General features: G+C 37.1%; 2 protein-coding genes across 4 annotated transcripts; one reads left to right on the forward strand and one right to left on the reverse strand.

Annotated features, from left to right (window-relative positions):
• Positions 1–2,175: 2,175 nt before the first annotated feature.
• LOC128679698 (uncharacterized) lies at positions 2,176–9,462 on the reverse strand. Of its 3 annotated transcripts, none has more exons than XM_053762102.2 (5): positions 9,092–9,462; positions 8,378–8,547; positions 7,674–7,816; positions 3,448–3,547; positions 2,176–2,330 (listed from the first exon to the last, which is right to left on the reverse strand). In XM_053762102.2, the coding sequence occupies exons 1-4, from the start codon at positions 9,190–9,192 to the stop codon at positions 3,470–3,472; spliced, it is 492 nt and encodes a 163-aa protein (XP_053618077.1). In that variant the 5' UTR covers positions 9,193–9,462; the 3' UTR covers positions 2,176–2,330; positions 3,448–3,469. The 3 variants fall into 3 exon arrangements, with proteins under 3 accessions (XP_053618077.1, XP_053618078.1, XP_053618079.1); XM_053762103.2 differs by having other exon boundaries at positions 2,176–2,328; positions 3,444–3,547; XM_053762104.2 differs by having other exon boundaries at positions 2,176–2,328; positions 3,444–3,547; positions 7,680–7,816; positions 9,092–9,444.
• Positions 9,463–10,552: 1,090 nt separating this feature from the next.
• On the forward strand, positions 10,553–19,166 carry LOC128679686 (pancreatic lipase-related protein 2-like). The gene is made up of 8 exons (XM_053762078.1): positions 10,553–10,706; positions 11,848–11,908; positions 12,893–13,041; positions 14,152–14,238; positions 15,190–15,336; positions 16,362–16,551; positions 17,376–17,513; positions 18,943–19,166. The coding sequence occupies exons 1-8, from the start codon at positions 10,658–10,660 to the stop codon at positions 18,998–19,000; spliced, it is 879 nt and encodes a 292-aa protein (XP_053618053.1). The 5' UTR covers positions 10,553–10,657; the 3' UTR covers positions 19,001–19,166.
• The last annotated feature ends 209 nt before the right edge of the window (positions 19,167–19,375 follow it).

Below are 19,375 nucleotides of genomic sequence, written 5' to 3' on the forward strand. Positions count from 1 at the left end.
TTGATTGTTGTCTTTGTTATTTTCCTTGGATGGCAATGTAGTATTTTGTAGTAGGTAATGTCAGGATCTTCACAAACTTTTTTGCAGTCATATTGTTACATAGATAATGTAGAGGGAGGGACCATAGATTATATAGAATCTAAAAATAAAGCTTGCCACTAACTACATGCTTGCTTATACATATAAAGTTGGTATTTTACGCCCAATTCCTCATGGCTGAGCGTCGTGGTCATTACGTGGAATGAAACACACACAACAACTTTCTTGGCATTATTAATGGAGTGGTTTGGTTGTGTAGGTTTCCTCACGATGTTTTCCTTCACCGGAAGCAAGTGGTGGTCGATGAAAACTACTATACATGAATTATATTGGTATACAAACTCATGTGGCACGAGTAGGATTCGAACTTGGGACCTTTCGATCGACAGGCGGGCGTCTTAACCATTACACCACGACGCTTCGAAATAATTTGCCTGCTAAGATATAAAAGATTTTCATTATGTGCCTAAAATAATATTGGTAGGGCTGTGTTGGTTTATTTATTCTACCATTTTATAACATTTTGTATATCTGTCAACTTCATCAAGTCGTAAAATTTACAATTACACCGAATAAAAAGCTAATTCTACAGAATATATAGGACAACATCGTCAAAATTGTGATATTTATATTTTATGTGCACCGTATTTCCCGTGAGGGGCGGGATCATCCGGAGTAATGGCGTACCATTGAGTTATATTGAATGGAGTTGACAATACTGTACACAAATTGTTTCCATGACTGCGTTTCCCAGTTTTTCAGTCCATAAATATTACTGGAATTCAACTTAATGGTCCGGAAGGCATAATATTGCGGATACCGCGCTTATAAATAAATATAAATATAAATATATACGGACAAATCTCACAGATTGAGCTAGCCCCAAAGTAAGTTCGAGACTTGTGTTATGGGATACTAACTCAACGATATTAATATTTTATACGATATTTTATAACAAATACATATATAGATAAACATCCAAGACCCGAGCCAATCAGAAAAAGATCATTTTCCATCATGACCCTACCGAAGTTGAACCCGGGACCTCTCGGTTCAGAGGCAAGCACTTTACCACTGCGCCATCGAGGTCGTCAAAATATAGTGAAGAAATTTGATTAACTAGTCTACTGGCGTATTTTACATTAGAATGGATGTTAGCTTAAGGTATGTTAAGTCAAAATGGAGTGAAGGAATAAGGTGAGGATTTGAAAATATGAAAACGAATTAGAATTCAGTAATTTAATGTGGGTTTGATGAATACTTATTGAAAGCACAAGCCACCTTTTATTTACATTAAAACAGCCTGTGCCGGGGCACGGCCTTTCTTGTGAATGGATAAGGCCATGATCCACCTCCCAGGCCTATCTAGAGTAATTATGGTATCACAAAACTTAAAAGTTTTAGAGAGATTTAAGATAACTTGTTTGGTAAAGGAAGTCCGGCCACGTGGCCAGAGCGCACTTTTCGCGTAAATTGTATTTGTGTTGTTTCATTTGTAATTTTGTTCTAATTGCACCCAGTCTTCCATATTGGTAAGCATATGTGTCTATCAATTCTCTAAATTAGATCCAAAATGCGTGGCATTTCAATATATATCCAAATAACTAATAAGAATGCTTTGTTTATTCAATGTACCTCACAAATTTATTAACAGGATACAAAAAAATTACCCACTAGTACCGTTAAGTTGTCCCACAATGGGACAAGTGCAAGACGATTTCCTCCCAGTAATCCCATGGGACAAGTGACATTCATAGTGTATTTAAATATGAATTTTCTGTCTCTGCAATGGACATGTCCATTTGTCGATTCTTGCGATTTACATCTATGTAGAGATACGGATGCAGGGTCACGCTGGGTTTACGTGTTTGAATAATTATCAATTTGAGGACAGTTATATCTGGCTATTTGTTATAGAATTCAACTCCTTCCTAGCATTAGAGTAGATATTGTCTTCTCATTATGTGAATGAATCATAATATTCGAAATAAGGGCTGTTCAGGCAAAGCAGAATATTTTTATAGTTATAATATTATTTATTTTCATAGCCGGCTTTATTATCGCGAAACAGTTTGAATAATTTTTAAGTGTATGGTCCTAAAACTAATAAGGACTTGTAAAATGGAGGTACTTAAATAAAAATTGTAGTTTTCTTTTAATCGGACTGTACGTTTATATGTCATTGTATTTGGTAATGTCACTGTACACACAAGTTTATGATCACGGAACTCATAAATCATAATTATCATTGTCTCGAAATGTCGACGAGTGGGTGGGCGAACGGCGAATCTGTGGGAGAATTAATTCAATTAATATCCATACATACATATAATAATATAAATAACTGTTTATTTCTCCCCTCAAACAAGGATTCTTAATATTGAATTAACAATTTTTAAGTTTTTGGTTGCTCGCGCTAGGTGTGCGCTTGTCGTCGTCAGAAAATATTAAGTATTTGTTTGTCCGTCTTTCACGTCAAAATGGAACAACGGATTGAGGTGATTTTTGATGTGGTTGGATAGCTGTAGAGTCTCATAGGCTACTTTTTGCCGCGTATGGAGCCGCGGACAACACCTAGTCCATACTAATATTATAAAGAGAAAAGATTTGTATTTTTGTAATAATTTGTGTTAATTTTGTATAAACTCAAAAAAATACTGGGCCGATTTTGATGAAATTTGGCACAGACAGAAGAAACCTTCAGAAATGACATAAGGAATGGACATTTTTTAGTATGGTTTTACCAGTTTAGTTACTTATAATCAAAAATAAACTTCCTTACGAAAAGACGATCTCTGTGGCCTAATGGCCGGGACCTCCAGTGCCAGTCCGGCATGATGACTGCCGGTCCCAGGTTCGAATCCTGGTTAGGTCAAGATGGAAAATTTTATTTTTCAGATTGACCTATGGGTCTTGGGTATCTATGTATTGTTGAGTTAATATTCCATAACACAAGTCTCGAACTTACTTTGGGACCAACTCAATTTGTGTGTAGGTACATAAATAAATCTATACTATTATTATAAAGAGGTAAGCGTTTATGAGCTCAAACATACAAACTCACAAAGTAACCAGCTTTGTGTGTTTGAGGCTACCCAATGAGATTACCCAATCTCCAAAACTACCGAACCGATTTCAAAAATTCTTTCACCATTAGAAATATACATTATCCAAGATTGCTATAGGCTATATTTTATCTCAAAATTCCCACGGGAGCGAAGCCCCGGGCAACATCTAGTATATATATACATATATTGGAGGAGCTCAATGTCACAGTGGTTAGCGCGCTCGGCCTGTGGTTAATGGCGCTGACCGCGGGCTTGGCGGCGTCATAGCTCCGAACGCAACCGGGAACATGCGGATGAGAGAGAGAGAGAGAGAGAGAGATACAGAGAGAGACTTACGCAGTTTTCTGCCAGTCGACAAAGGGTCAATACGATCGCTTCCTATTCAGTTTGGTCTTTCTTTTCCGCTTTGTGCTACTTGTGCTCTGCTGGGGTTGCATTACCTGTGAATAATTTCATTAATTCGTAACAGCTATAATTACAGTAATTTCATTAGTAATCAACAACGTGTTGGTAACTAAACAAAGACGTATTTGCTTAAGGAGCTAGCACGCATATAATCTATACTATTATTATAAAGAGGTAAGCGTTTGTGATTTTGTGAGTTTGTATGTTTGAGGCGGGTAATCTGCGAAACAACCGAACCGATATCAAAAATTCTTTCACCATTAGAAAGGTACATTATCCAAGATTGCTATAGGCTATATTTTATATCAAAATTCATACGAGAGCGAAGCTCCCGGCAGTAAAGTAGTGAAATCGGTTCGGTAGTTTTGGAGATTACCCGCTTCAAACATACAAACTCACAAAGTCACAAACGCTTACCTCTTTATAATAATAGTATAGATAATAGATATGTGTGTAAAATCTCTCACATGACAAAATTATTGAACTAAAACAAATCCCTAAAAACCCTTATCGTCCTCAACTTATCCACGCCATAATACACCCAATAGATATTAAAAACAATCCACAAAATAAATTCAACCGCCGACAGCGTTTATTAATTCCACAATATCTAAAGATGCCCGCCCCGGGACTAGGGTCCGGGCCCTCATACGTCAGGTGCGAGCGACTCCGGGGGGAGATTTTGCAGGAGATATATTAAGTATTAGGAGGTCTAAACTACGTCGCAGAGCATTGTAAAGTCTGACAATGATGCGGGAAAGATCTCGAACGGACTGGCAATTTTTAAATGACTCACACAAACGCCACTCGCTTAGCGTGTTCTCCGTTGCATTCTGTGCAGTGACGCTATGAAGTTCAGGGTCAGCGTTATAAGGGTAATCTTAGAATTTTGAATCCCTGGTCGTATTCTAGGGCCGGATCACATAACTACTTCATAGTCGTATTCCTCATGGCCGAGGGCCGCGGTCATTGCGTGGAATGATACACACATAACAACTTTCTTGGCATTATTAATGGAGTGGTTTGCCATTGCCTTTCATTTCCCATACAATTCCTCACGATATTTTTCTTCACCGGAAGCAGTGGTAGTCGATGAAAACTACTATACATGAGTCAGATTGGTATATAAACTCATGTGGCACGAGTAGGATTCGAACCTGGGACCTTTAGGTTAACAGGCGAGCGTCTTAACCATTACACCACCACACACCACATAACTACTTAAACTTCTTAGGTACCGAGGGGTTAGTGCGGGTTTGCATTTCACTTCTCACCATCGAATCGATTCGAAGTGAGGCGCAGCGAACCAATCACATTGCAGTGTGGTTGTCGTTGCGTCACAATGGCGCAATGTGATTGGTGGTTCACTGCGTCTCACTTCGAATCGATTCGATAGTGAAAAGTGAAATTAGCCCACCGTATCTGGAAAATATTTTCGAACGAAACTATATATTCTGTTCATAGCTCCGTGTTCTCTAATAGTCCCCAGAGGAACCATTACGGGAGGCGATTTCGAAATTCTTCTCGTGTCGGATAGCTCTGACCATATTGGTGTATTTGATGGAGGTGAAGTGGTGTCCAATGTCCATTGCTGCGTATATGTGAACTAGTCCCTTGACATCGCCTTTTCAGTCCCTATTTGTGGATTTTCGTGGCTATTAAAAAGGATTACATTATTTAAGATTTTATAAGGAAATATTGTTTTGTCTTTGTATAAATTCTTAAATATATTTCGGATACTACGATATTCAAATCACCATTCGAGTATCGTAGTGGCCGAATTATATTTATGATTTTATAATATATGGTGCAAATATCTGGTCTTTTACCGAAGCTCAAAAGCCCAGACTTAGAGTGTGCCAACGAACAATGGAACGCAGCCGATATTGGGTGTCCGTCTGATAGACAAAGTCCAGAACAGCGAGCTGCGCTCTCTGACAAAAATTCTGATGCCAATACCACCTCTGGCTGAAATGGAACTGGGCGCCCCCCATTATAGTCAATTGGGGGTTGATTTTTGAGATAAAATCTAACCTATGATTGAACGGGAGCCTTTAACTATATGCATACCAAATTTCATCAAAACCGGTCCAGCGGTTTAGCCGTGAAAGCGGAACAGACAGACAGGCAGACTTTTGCATTTATATAATTAGTATGGATTACAATGGCAAAAATATGTAGATCGTTAATAATCAGTCTTCTTCTCTTTAGAGAGACTGTAACAATAAATTAATAAGACCATCCGTTTTCCATCTGTCTTCTATCTGCCGCCATTGTAAACAAATTGGACTCAATACATAGCAAATAAACGACGCTGTCGCGAACTAGCCATTTTCCCTAAGGCGTTGTAGGATCTAGGTGTTAGTGACGAACACGAGAATTTAGTGCTTTCCACGTATTTACGGTTGTAAAATTTTATTTTTCGCTTTCCCAACGTACTTATCTGAGGTCATAGTGCGGTTTGCAATTCACTTTTCACTATGAAATCTTTTCGCAGTGAAACTCAGTCAACCAATCACAGTGTGACGTTGTGACGCGACGACAAACATATCGCAATATCATTGGCTATTGTGGTGGAGATATACATTAAACTAAAAATCTAGATACATTCAGTATTCCGAAACCCAACGACTATTTGTTGGGTTGTTACAATACATACTGTAATAGGATACGTATTAAATATATACTTATAATATATAAATAAATAAAATACAACACTCATTGCAGCAATAATAAAAAGTACAGAAAAAATATATATACAAATAACAATAAAATTAAAAGGCACAAAGGCGGTCCTCGATTGCAGTTTTTGCGATTCACTTTTTCTATCGAACATTTTCGCAAGATTCTATAGAAAACGTGAATCGCAAAAGTGCACTAAGGTTTCAAGTCTTAGCTAGCCAGTGGGGCTATTAAATGGGACTACGACAAGACTGTGAAGGTGATGTGATAATTAGATATTTACGATGTTATTGAACTTCAGCAAAATTGTGACGTGAATGTGGAATCGAATTAAGATGTTATTGCTACGAATTTATATGCAATTAATAAGTAGGATTTTTAACACTTCTGACACAGAATATTTAAAAATATAACCAATTTATTATTAAACACTTATTATTCAATTTACATTCTTTTTGTATAGATACAGGCACATCTTTTCCACACTATCAGAAATTACTTCAGTTGTCCAAGTGAATATGAGACTGTGCTATACCACACGTACACGGTACTTCTTCAGTTGTCCAAGTGAATATGAGACTGTGCTATACCACACGTACACGGTACTTCTTCAGTTGTCCAAGTGAATATGAGACTGTGCTATACCACACGTACACGGTACTTCTTCAGTTGTCCAAGTGAATATGAGACTGTGCTATACCACACGTACACGGTACTTCTTCAGTTGTCCAAGTGAATATGAGACTGTGCTATACCACACGTACACGGTACTTCTTCAGTTGTCCAAGTGAATATGAGACTGTGCTATACCACACGTACACGGTACTTCTTCAGTTGTCCAAGTGAATATGAGACTGTGCTATACCACACGTACACGGTACTTCTTCAGTTGTCCAAGTGAATATGAGACTGTGCTATACCACACGTACACGGTACTTCTTCAGTTGTCCAAGTGAATATGAGACTGTGCTATACCACACGTACACGGTACTTCTTCAGTTGTCCAAGTGAATATGAGACTGTGCTATACCACACGTACACGGTACTTCTTCAGTTGTCCAAGTGAATATGAGACCACACGTACACGGTACAGGAAAAAGAGACAGACAAGTGGACGTAGTAACGCCTTACGTGTTTTGTGGTAGATCTCCTGATGATCAGTCGAGTGCACAGATTGGCCGCGTGATGTGGTTCCCTCTTTTCCTAGCACTACCAACCGCTCTAAGAGTTGTTTATAACAAATATGGCTGAAGTACCAGCCGTTTTCGTATTTATAATATAACTTTTAAGCTTTTGCCCGCCGTTTCGCCCGCGGAAATTTCCCACGCGAACGGTTATTTTTCCTAGATGGAAAGGTACGCTATATCCTTCTCTGTACTCTATGCAACACTTCGAGAATTTTGGTTGTGTAGACAGAGCGTGAAGAGGTAACAAACAAACTTACTTTCGCATTTGTAATATTAGTTAGGATAAACATACACTAACATTTTTCCTGACTAGAATTGCGACGCCTCCACCTCGGCCCGACCTTGACCCGGGCACCAGGGGCACGCGGCCCACGAGACACTTGTCTTTGGACAGGTGTACCTTCGGGTAGTCCACTTCATCCTCATCTTCCGATGCTGGGGAAAACATATCAAATAAAAATAGTTCGTGCCGTTAATATAATTTATGTAGTTTATTATAAGTTTATATATATATAAGTTTATATATATAAGTTTATATATATAAGTTTATATATATAAAGGCAATGCAAAGTTACGCCGGGTATTCAGCTTAGGTAGTAAACTTAGGCACATTTTCACGTCGAATTTTATATTATACTACAAGTTGCCCGGGGCTTCGCTCCCGTGGGAATTTTGAGATAAAATATAGCCTAATCTAAGATTGCTATAGGCTATAATGGTGAAAGAATTTTTAAAATAGCTTTGGTTGATGGAGATTACTCGCCTCAAACATACAAACTTACAAACTGTAAGCGTTTATCTTTTTAATAATAATAATAGTATAAATAGTAATTTCTCAAAAAGCTACAAACTACTGGCATTTAGGAACGACCACAGCTGAGAATAAATGCCGAAAGAAACCCTATCATGCCAGAAGGGCTTACCATTATTGTTTCTTACGTATTTTTTTGATTCGTGAGGAATAAAGTGATGTAAACGAGAGAACATTTTACTTACAACACTCGCGTTCTTTGTATGTATAGTTGTTATAGTTGTTGTTTTTCAGAATCCCCGGCAGCTTGTATCGCACGCGATGGCTGCTCACTGTGCGTAGACCAGAATAATCCGGTTCAGACTTGCTGTGCTTGTGTTTTTTCTTCACGTTGTTTGCTGAGTACTTCAGTATGCTGGGAAGAGGTGGTCAATGATCATGGGACACTTCTACAACACCGCTCAAACACAGATAGTTAATGTATATGAAAAATTGAGCTTTAAATCGTTCGCTGTAAACATATTTTGCATTGACAGCGAATTAGCAGACTGTTCGTTGTCAGCTCTCGTTTTGTCAATGTGAATGCTTCGCGTGAATTTTCCGCGGGATAAAAGGTATGCTATGCCCTATGCCCTTCTCCATACTTCATACTACATGTATGAAAAATTTCAAAAAGATTGGTCGAGTAGACAGAGCGTGAAGAGATAACAAACTTACTTTCGCATTTATAATATTAAGTTAGGATATAAGAAAGTAAATCAAATCAAATCAAATCAAATCAAATCATTTATTTGTCAGAATACAGAATTACAATCAGGTGGTCATGATATAGGTAGAACATGCATTCTGCCTTATTATAGGCGTACAAATATTTAACTGTCAATTAATAAAATTGTCAATAATACTAAAAAATTAATAATATAATAACGATAAAAATAAGTAACAAACATAATACATACGAGAATCTTTTCTTCTTCTTCTTTTTCGCACATTCCACCGAGCTGGACGTGTCCTCAGTTTCCTCGGAATCAGTGTACAGGTTGTATTGCAGCTTCCCCATTCTACTGAAATGCACTTTTTTGGAATTTATTTTGCTGTGTGATAAAAATCTATTTTATTTTTTGCAAGTATACAGTTACATTTTTCCTTGTGCTCGTTGCATGGTATTTGTTTGTTTGTTTGGTTGTTTTGTTTGGTTATTATATTAATGTTTGTGTTCTCATGATTTTCAATGTGGTGTCATTTGAAATCGAGTTTATTTGACATTTTGTTTTTCTTCGTTTTCCTGAAAAAAATATCATAGAGTCTCCGACAAGCTGATAAACATGCTCTATGGCTTCTATCTCAGTGACATAGTTGTAGTTGGTACTTCACTCGTCATGTGTTTCCTGGAGGTCCTGGGTTCGATTCAAAACGTGGGCAAAACTTGTAAAACCTTATAACAACAATTCATCAATAAAAAGTAATGTGTAGAACTGTAAATAACTGATCGGCCACGCGTTTGTGTCATATTTCCCTTAGGCTTAATCCTGATAATGCATATTTATATCTTAATACGTGACGAATTTCTATCTTTGATAAAATGACAATTTTTAATCCCATTAGATTATTTTACATCAAAAATGTCTCTAAAACGTCTTCGTCAAAAAATTATATATCTTTATTCTCACATATTATAGAACAAAGTCCTATGCCGCATCTGTCTGATTGTGATAAACTCCAAAACTACTGCACGGATTTTTACACACAGCGCCATCTGTGTTTGGTTTTTTATATTTGGCGCCAGCTATTATGGAAATACAGGTTTTTCGCAAATCCCACTAGAACAATAGTGTTTTCCGGGTATTCAACCAGGAAAAAGTTGGGATCATAGTACACTAGTACCACATCTCACTCGGAAAGATTACATTTATTGAAAAACCTTAAAGCTTTTCCTTTGTCCCTTTTCAATGCAATAAAAAACACTAGATGGCGCTGTGTGTATTTTAAATGCGCTGTGGATATTTTAATTACTGATAAAAAATTATACATAAATTTATATTTAAAAAATGGTAAGCCCTTCTGGCATAATAGGGACCAACACTGTTTGAATGAGTTTCTTTCGGCATTTCTTCTCAGCAGTGGTCGGTCCGAAATGCTAGTAGTTTGTAGCTTTGGTAAACATCATTTAATTTAGATTATGACGTGAAAAAGTGCCTGTGAAGGCCTAATTTCTGAATAAATGATTTGATGATTTTGATTAATTCAACTATTCAAATCCCATTTTATTACGAAGAAAAAACTGTTTGTTCCTGATGGAATAAGCAGGCGAAGCCTTTGGTAAACAGCTAGCTGTTTATATGAAGCCAGCAATCTGGTGGAAGGGCCTGTAAGTAAGGATTATTAATTAGCTGATAATGTTCCACTTTGTCTATATTTGGCGAGGGGAATCGATACGAAACTCAGCTTATCAAAAATAATCATGTTTGCCATTTGCAGTAGTATAAAAATATTGGATTACTGATAAGTTTCTTTACTCGTACAACATGAATTCTTTAACAGTCTGTGTGTTTGTGTTCATTGCATTAATAAGTGGTAAGTTTTTATAATTTTAATTTTTATAATTCTTTTTTTGATTTTGTTTTTGTTCATGGACGAGAGAGGCACAGGACAGAGGAGGGTGGCGTACGCGAAGAGAGGCCTGTCCTCAGCTGTGGGCACAAAGAAGCTGGAATGATGATGATGATCATGAAGTTTTTATAAATTAAACTATTTATAAATGCCAAAGTAAGTTTGTTTGTAACCATTTAACGCTACCTATTCAACCACAGTCTTCTTGCTTATTTTGCATACATGTAGTTTGAAGGAAGAAGGACATAGGGTACCTATGGTCTGTGGGTACCTATCATTACGGAAAAATAACTGTTCCCGTGGGAAAACGCGGGCAAAACTAATAAGAAATTCTTCTTCATAGTCGTATTCCTCATGGCTGAGGGTCGTGATTATTACGTATAATGAAACACACACAACAACTTTCTTGGCATTATTAATGGAGTGGTTTGCCTTCTCCATTTCACACACGAGTTAATAAGAATCAACCAGTGTGCAGGTTTCCTCACGATGTTTTCCTTCACCGGAAGAGAGTAAGATCTAGATATAAGGAAAAGTCAATATAAAAATCACACAGATTGAATTAGCTCGCCAAAGTTCGATACTTGTGTTACAAAATACTAACAAAACTAACGTTGAGTAACATTCTATAACATATACGTATTGTGTAGATAATCAAACAAGACCCAGGTCAATCTGGGGATCGAACCCGGGATCTCCAGTGTAGCCGTAGTCCGACATGATGATAACATAACATGCCACGGAGGTCTTTTATTTACATCATGACCCGACCGGGGATCGAACCCGGGACCTCTCTGTTCAGAGGCATAAGCACTTCACCACTGTTAGAAACTATTATTAAATATATATATATATTTAAATATATATGGTGGAAAATGATATTTTTCTGATTGGCCCGGATCTTGGATGTTTATCTATATATGTATTTGTTATAAAATATAGTATCGTTGAGTTAGTATCCCATAATACAAGTCTCGAACTTACTTTGGGGCTAGCTCAATTTGTGTGTGATTTGTCCTAATTTATTTATTTAATAGGTACTATCAATATAAAACTAACTTGAAAAGAAAGATAATTACTTATAAATATTTATTTTGTTTTATAGCCATTGGTGCGGAGTCCAGGTTCGATCCTGAGGTGGACATACATTTCCATCTTTTCACCAGGTAAGGATTAGATATATTATTGGAAAGAAAAATTGTAAGAAACAATAATGGTAAGCCCTTCTGGCATGATAGGGACCAACACTGTTCAAATTAGTTTCTTTCGGCATTTCTTCTCAGCAGTGGTCGTTCCGAAATGCCAGCAGTTTGTAGCTTGTGAGAAATAACTATTTAATATAAAAATTGTCGTGAAAATGTACCTGTGAAGGTCTAATTTCTGAATAAATGATTTTAATTTGAATTTGGATACGAAATTGAAAAGGGTAAACTTCAAACGGGCAAAAACTTTAACCTTCCTAAGGAATCATTATATCTATTGGTGAAAACCGCATAAATATCCGTGCAATGGTTTTTACCGGTTCAGGTTTGTGAAGCCGCGGAGTTCGAAGTCAGCGTCAAAAATTTTGAAGATTCGTCTGTGATTTTACAACCGGCCGCCTGGTTGACCCTTCCAACTCAACCCTCCTTGGGAATGCTATTATTGCCTATCAGTTACATATGCTATGTGGTTAGACGACATCCAAGGGGGATTAAGTGAAAGTCCCAGACGAAACCTTCAGCAGTTAGGTACATAGTATAAGTTTTTATTATGGTTTTACTCGAGCTAAGTCGGCACGGGCCGATAGACCAATTTAAATTAAAAAAGCGTACCTTACTAACATTAAAGGAATAGTAACTAATTCAAGTTTTTTATATAGGGGTCTCAGAGCGTTTCGCCGCTGTCAAAATGAAAATCAAAAAGCTGTGGCCGCGTTGCCATTACGATCCAACAATTTTCTTGAGGAAGGAACATGGAATTAGTAGGTACTAGGTACAACCGGAGTACTTACTAATTTCATGGGAAGGAATCGTTACCAAAATCAATCATTCATAAAATTTTCATTACCACAGTGCAGTGCAGTCTTAGTTAAAATTTGAAAAATTGTAACGTAACTCTCTGTGAAACACCCTTATACATAAAATGTAATAAAAACACACGAATTTCAGACGGAACCCCACGGTCAGCCAGCCACTCTTGCGCGGGGATGCCGACATCCTAGCAAGCAGCAACTACGACCCTCGTTTGAGGACCGTCATCTCCATCCACGGCTGGAACGGCCACGTCGTTGACGACTACAATCTTGTCACTATACCTGGTTAGTGTGACCTTTGTCTTTCATTAATCTTCTTCTAAGGATGCCACTGCAAGTAGTGATTGATACTTTTGTGTGTTATCTGTGGAAGTGCTCATTTTTTACTATCTTTTTCTATTGTATATTGAAGTGTTCATTTATTTACAAATTGGCCGGGTTTCGCATGTACTTATATTTGTAAACCTTCTGGAAAAAAATGGCAACGTTGTGGCTACGTATTGGCACTCCATTACTGTGCTAACTCCCGTGGGGATTTCGGGATAAAAAGTACCCTATGTGTTATTGCAGGCTATATTTCTACTAGTGTAGCAAATTCCATAACAATCGGTCCAGAAGATTTCGCGCGAATGAGCAACAAACATACATACACACTACATCCTCACAAGCTTTCTCTTTTATAATATTAGTAGATTAATACTATTTTTTGATATTTTGATTCGAAAAGAAGAAGGAATAAATTGTCTAAATGATAGAGAAAACCTTGCTTGGTTTAAAAGAAAAAAAAAGCTTCGAAACAGACGCGGAAGGAGACTTTATTTTACACTAGATGTTGCCCGGGGCTTCGCTCCCATGGGAATTTTGAGATAAAATATAGCCTATAGTAATTTTGGATAAAGCACCTTTCTAACGGTGAAAGAATTTTTGAAATCGGTTCAGTAGTTTCGGTGATTATCCGCCTCAAACATACAAACTCACAAACGCTTACCTCATTATAATAATAGTATAGATATGTAGTGTTTAATTAGTAGTTTATATACTCTTAGATACAAGAAAGAGACAAACAAAGGTGCTGCTTGTTTTAAATGATCAGACTCATGAGAGAAAAGTTGAAAGTTTATCTTCACGTCGAGTCGGTAGCTGCGTGTTTGTGTATCTGTACGTTTCTCCGTGGCCTCATAGCAACTAAACGGCTGAACCTATTTTGATCTAGCTTTTTATTTTATTTGAAAGATAATTTAATCGAGATTGTTCTTAGCTATGTTTGTTAAACGTGCGTTAAACCGTGTGGAAATCGTCAGCTCACATCGTCACTTCGGATCTTAGATTTTTAATTAATCAATTCTGATTCTACTTGATTCGATCGATGATTAATATGACTGTTTTTTTCCGCAGCGTTCCTGACCAGCGATGACGTCAACCTGATCGTGATTGACTGGCATTCCGGGTCGCTTCTGTTATCATCGGCTATTGTGGAGTCTGGTGAGTTAGCTTTCGAGTACTGTTCAAGTAAGTTGAACAGTTAACAGAATATTAATAAATGCATAATATATGAGATGTAAAAAAAATCACGCAAAATGTAGCTATTTATCCCACTTTTTAGAACATTAGCTATAAAAAAATCTTATGTTAGTCTGAATGAGTCTAATTATCTGGAACAATAGAATTAAAAAAAAAAACAAGTTTTCAATAGAAATATTCCAAACAAGTACAATATCCGACGTTTTTACGAATACACTTTTCTTTTATATTATATAATTATACTATATTCGTACTAATAAGGTAATAAATTTGGAAATTGTACTATTTTGCACCGATTGCTTTAATACATTTTCAATTTTAAAAATATCTAGATCTGAAAAGTGGGCATGGTCGCACGTAAACAGAATTTGGTGATGCGTCCTTTGTCTAGCTAAGAACAACAAATGTAATAGTTGCTTATAACAATAATGCTTGCTTAAAACAAAATTCATCAACATCAACATTATAAGATTATTGTGTACGTTAACCCCAGGCTTCGTGGCGTCACAGCCCAGAAAGCATACAGGAACAAGCGGAGATAAGAGATAGATCGAGTGGACTAGACCTTGAACTTATTTTACTCTTGTTTTAGACCATTTCTGAGTGAGGAGTCAAATGGATTCTGATGATCTGATGCAGCGTGTGGTTCCGCCCTAGAATTTAGGACCATTCCCATATCCTCCTGTGAATGCCATACGAGGGACACGACAAAGCTGGTAGGCAACGATAACATTCCCAAAGAGGGTTAATGTCAGGCGGCATTCATAGCCAAATCTTCCAAATGTACTGGCAATTATTTTACGCTAACCATGGGTTTTGGGGACGTCACAGCTCCGAATGAAACCGGGAACACTCTAAGCTGAGAGACAGAGTCAAATAGAATCTCAATTTAGAATTGACATTTGTTCCCAGGTCGCACCATCGCGCGCTTCATCGACTGGATCAGACTTCTGTCTGGAAGACCAGCCGAGGATTTCCATATTGTCGGGTTCAGCCTTGGATCTCACCTCGCCGGCGTCACCGCCAGAAACGTTGACGGTGGAATCGGATATGTTACCAGTAAGTTTCATAAATTAATTGCACCAAAAATACTACAGAAGTACACAAATCAAAGAATTCTTACTACACTATCATGTGGAACTATTTAGATTTTTGGGATGAATCATTATGACCAAATTATTTCTGTTTTGTTTCTCTTGACTTTTATAATAATTTACGCGGGAGAAGAAAGTTAATATACGTAAAAGATCCATATTTATTATATTGACGTCCTTGGAGAAAAGGCTGCGGTGAAGTTTGTTGCGCCGCTTCTTCACCTGCGCTTTGGAAGTTGGCGGTAGTTTGACGTCAATAAGTGACTAGTATATAATCCTAAATAATTTTCCCAAACCATCATGAAATAAACTCTAAGAAGACACATGGGGTTAAATGATGATTAAAATTACTCTATTTCATTTAACAGTCCTATGAATCATTGTTTCCTTTCAGTCTTAGATTCACTCAAGCTTTCAGTGTATCTGAGTGGGATAAATGTGTTTTAGCTTTTACTTTTTTATAATGTAACGTGCCAGTTATTATTTTTATATGTAACTGGTGAACTTTATCGTCTGATTAAATGAGTTTTTTTTTATTTTATAATAATGTCTTCCTGATTCCTCTCACGGTCTGCTGGAAGAGATTTCTTTACAAATAAGCAGCACCTTCGTACAAATATTTACTTCATGTGAAATTATCCTGTGTCATATTCTGTGTACTTGTAAATCCTTATAATATTATAAACGCGAAAGTTTGTGAGGATACTGTAGCCTACACAGCTAATAGACAACAATAGCATTTCCAAAGGTTGGCGAAGAGCCTGAAACAGCCGAAGGTCATGGAAATCTTCAATATGAATTTTACGCGGACACCGTGACGTGTGTATGTTATGTTTTTACTCTTTCACGCAAAATCGACTGGACTGATTGTTATGAAATTTGGTACATGGGTAGAATATAACCTGGAATAACACATAGGGTACTTTTTAACCCGAAATTCCCACGAGAGCAAAGCCCCGGGGCGCAGCTAGTAAATTATTTGTCTTTCAGTTTTAGATCCATCTGGAACATCTAGCGACGAGACTCGATTCAGGCCAGATGATGGTCTGTACACAGAAGCTATCTACACCAACGCTGGAATCGCAGGCTTCTTCGGAAATTTGGCCAGCGTGAACTTCTATCCAAATGGAGGGGTCAATATGCCTGGTTGCGGCGGTGACAACGCCTGCAATCATTTCAGGTGATTTAAGCTTTTTTTGCGATATGTTACTTTTATATAATACCAATCAGTCAAACAGGTAATGCTCACCTGATGGTAAGTCACCATAGGTCATCATATCCTCTTAATAAATCAATAAATATATAGAGACAAATCACACAGACTTGAGTTAGGCCCAAATGAAGTTTGAGACTTGTGTTACGGGACACTAACTTAACGATACTATACTTTACAACGAATAAATATATACATAAACATCCAAGACCCAAGTCAATCTGTAAAATATCCTTTTCTACCTTGACCTGATTGGGGATCGAATCCGGGACCTCAAGTTTAGCAGTCCGGAATGATGCCCATTCGGCCATCGTGGTGTCCATCAACTGCGGTGTTTACTTACCATCAGAAACACCAAAATAAGACCAGCGATATGGTTTACACAGGTTGTATAGCGGATGGTTTAACTTAAAATCTAGTATATCGCGATACGTTGCTTAGAACACGAGATATTTACTAAAAAATATAATGAGCGTATTATGTGCGTCCATAATAAATGAGAGCAAAGCCACTGGCAAAAGCTACTTAACAAGTTTATTTGTTAGACAAAGTAAAAAACTCCCGACTTTCAATAATTATTTCGCTGCAACTTTTGAACGGCTGGACCGATTCACACGAAACATGGCTACGAACATTCGGGATAAAATTATCTATGACACAAAAAAAAAAACTAAACAAAAATCGGTTCATCCGTTTGGGAAGCTACGATGCCACAGACAGACACGTTAAACTTGTAACACCCCTCTTTTTGCGTCGGGGCTTAAAAGTAAACCAATTGCTTCTCCTTCCAGAGCGTACTTCTACTTCGGTGAGTCGATAGTATCAGGAGGCTTCACGGGCACGGAGTGCGCCCGCTTCGAGTTCGCCCTCGCCGGGGACTGCGACCTGCCGGGCCGCCTGGACATGGGGGCGAGGCTGCCCAGCTACGGGTGAGTTCAATAAGTTAATGTTTTCCTTGATGTGCTCTCCGTTTTTTGCTTCTATTTATCATGGAATCAACAGAACTTGAAGAAAAATTACATCTAATCTTACAAGGTTTCACTTAATGCCAATTACAGATTCCTATTTTGTAAATTAAAAAGTTTTAAACAGCTCAGAACAGAAAGAAAAGACCCTCGCTAGCCCTTCACGACACATTGGAAATGAAAACTACCGGAGTTCAGAACCTAGTGGTCTTTGTATATGACGAACGAACTTAAAGTTAACTTCGTAATAAATAACGTTTATTACCATCTCGCCTATAAAACTGATGAAAGCTTAAAGCCGAAAATATTATTGCTAAGACTAAACAATTCACATTTAAAAGGCCTACATACAATTATTTATTACATTTGTATTGTTGGTATATATATATGGTATAGAGCTAACAAAAACAAAAACAAAAGACAAACAGGGACGCATCACGTTATGTGTGTAACGGGTATAGTATTAATTAGATCAATGAAATTATCTGTTACATAGGGTGGAAGAAATAGGTTTTTTAAATGCCGCTTTGGAATGAAAGAAAATGGCAACAGATGATGATATAATTATTATAATTATATAAAGTACGTAAAATAGTTGAATGATTTGCCTTGCGTAATAAATATACATTCCGAATGTTTGAGACTGCGGTCTGCCTGGCATGCTCCAACAAGGGAATGCTTAGCCTAGTATCGGATGTGTTTAAACTGTTAAAAAGTTAATTATTTACTAGATATGCTCTGTGGTTTCGCTTCCGTTTGAATTTCAGGATTCTGATTTGTACCGGATATGATATTGTATAGTTATTAATTGTATAGTTAAAATATTACTATTATTGTTATTTATCGCCGCATATTTCTGGATTCATACGGGGATGTGACGTCGAGAAGCCCGGGGTCAACGTAAAAAAAGTAACTATAAAATGTTGAAGATTCGGCTATGTTTTTACAACCGGCCGATTGACGTCAGTTAAAATACCGTCTGTATCGATACGATAAATTGATGGATTGGTTTGGTTTTGGATTCTTCTCATGATATTTACGTATTCAGGATAACACTGTTCATTCTTATACCATACATTGCTGTTGAGACGATCCATTGGGTCCTGAGGCAAAATCCTTTTTGACTGAGATTTCAGCTCGTCTCCGTGAGGTAACGGGCGATCCGAGGGCGGGCAGTTACTTGGCACAGAGGATTGCCATAGCGGTTCAGAGGGGTAATGCTGTCAGCCTTCTTGGAACCCTTCCAAGCGGCGATGAGCTGGAATCTCTTTATTACTTATGATTATAAATTTTGTAAAAAAAAAATGTAATTTTTTAATGTTTTATAAAAATTAAATAACTTTTTATACCATGTATTTATATTTATATTGAAACGAGATTATTTTCTTTTCAGAGTTACTGGAACGTATCACTTACTAACAAATGCGGGCCCACCGTTTTCTATCGACTGAAAAACGATATATTTTTATATAGAAAAAAATGAAACATAAAGTTTTCATCTTGATTGTGTAAAAAAATAATTAAAAAGAACTGGTCTTTCTATTAAAAAAAGAAAAAAACAAATGTTTTCTACATTTAAAAAATAAATGTTTTCTGTCAATTTTTTTTACAACCTCACTCAATTTTTTCCTCAAATTGCCTTTGTCTTTTCATTATCATTATTATTATCATATTAGTTGATAAATAGATAATATAATTATATTATTATAACCTTTGTATACCAATCTGACTCATGTATTACTATACATGAAATGAAATCTACTGATTTCATCTTCCGGAAGGGAAACATCGTGAGGAAACCTGCATACTGGTTGGCAATTCAATTT

The sequence above is a fragment of the Plodia interpunctella genome, chromosome 22 (assembly GCF_027563975.2).
Source record: "Plodia interpunctella isolate USDA-ARS_2022_Savannah chromosome 22, ilPloInte3.2, whole genome shotgun sequence".
Classification (NCBI taxonomy): Eukaryota; Metazoa; Arthropoda; class Insecta; order Lepidoptera; family Pyralidae; genus Plodia; species Plodia interpunctella.

What these genes read in the sequence shown, in the direction of transcription:
- LOC128679698 (XM_053762102.2), bottom strand. Translation starts at nt 9,192, where the DNA reads ATGGGGAAGCTGCAATACAACCTGTACACTGATTCCGAGGAAACTGAG. An exon ending in AAGAAGAAGAAAAGATTCTC is followed by an intron (nt 8,548 to 9,091) that starts GTATGTATTATG and finishes ACCTCTTCCCAG; the next exon opens with CATACTGAAGTACTCAGCAA. An exon ending in ATACAAAGAACGCGAGTGTT is followed by an intron (nt 7,817 to 8,377) that starts GTAAGTAAAATG and finishes TGTTTTCCCCAG; the next exon opens with CATCGGAAGATGAGGATGAA.
- LOC128679686 (XM_053762078.1), top strand. Translation starts at nt 10,658, where the DNA reads ATGAATTCTTTAACAGTCTGTGTGTTTGTGTTCATTGCATTAATAAGT. An exon ending in CAATCTTGTCACTATACCTG is followed by an intron (nt 13,042 to 14,151) that starts GTTAGTGTGACC and finishes TTTTTTCCGCAG; the next exon opens with CGTTCCTGACCAGCGATGAC. An exon ending in TGGAATCGGATATGTTACCA is followed by an intron (nt 15,337 to 16,361) that starts GTAAGTTTCATA and finishes TTTGTCTTTCAG; the next exon opens with TTTTAGATCCATCTGGAACA.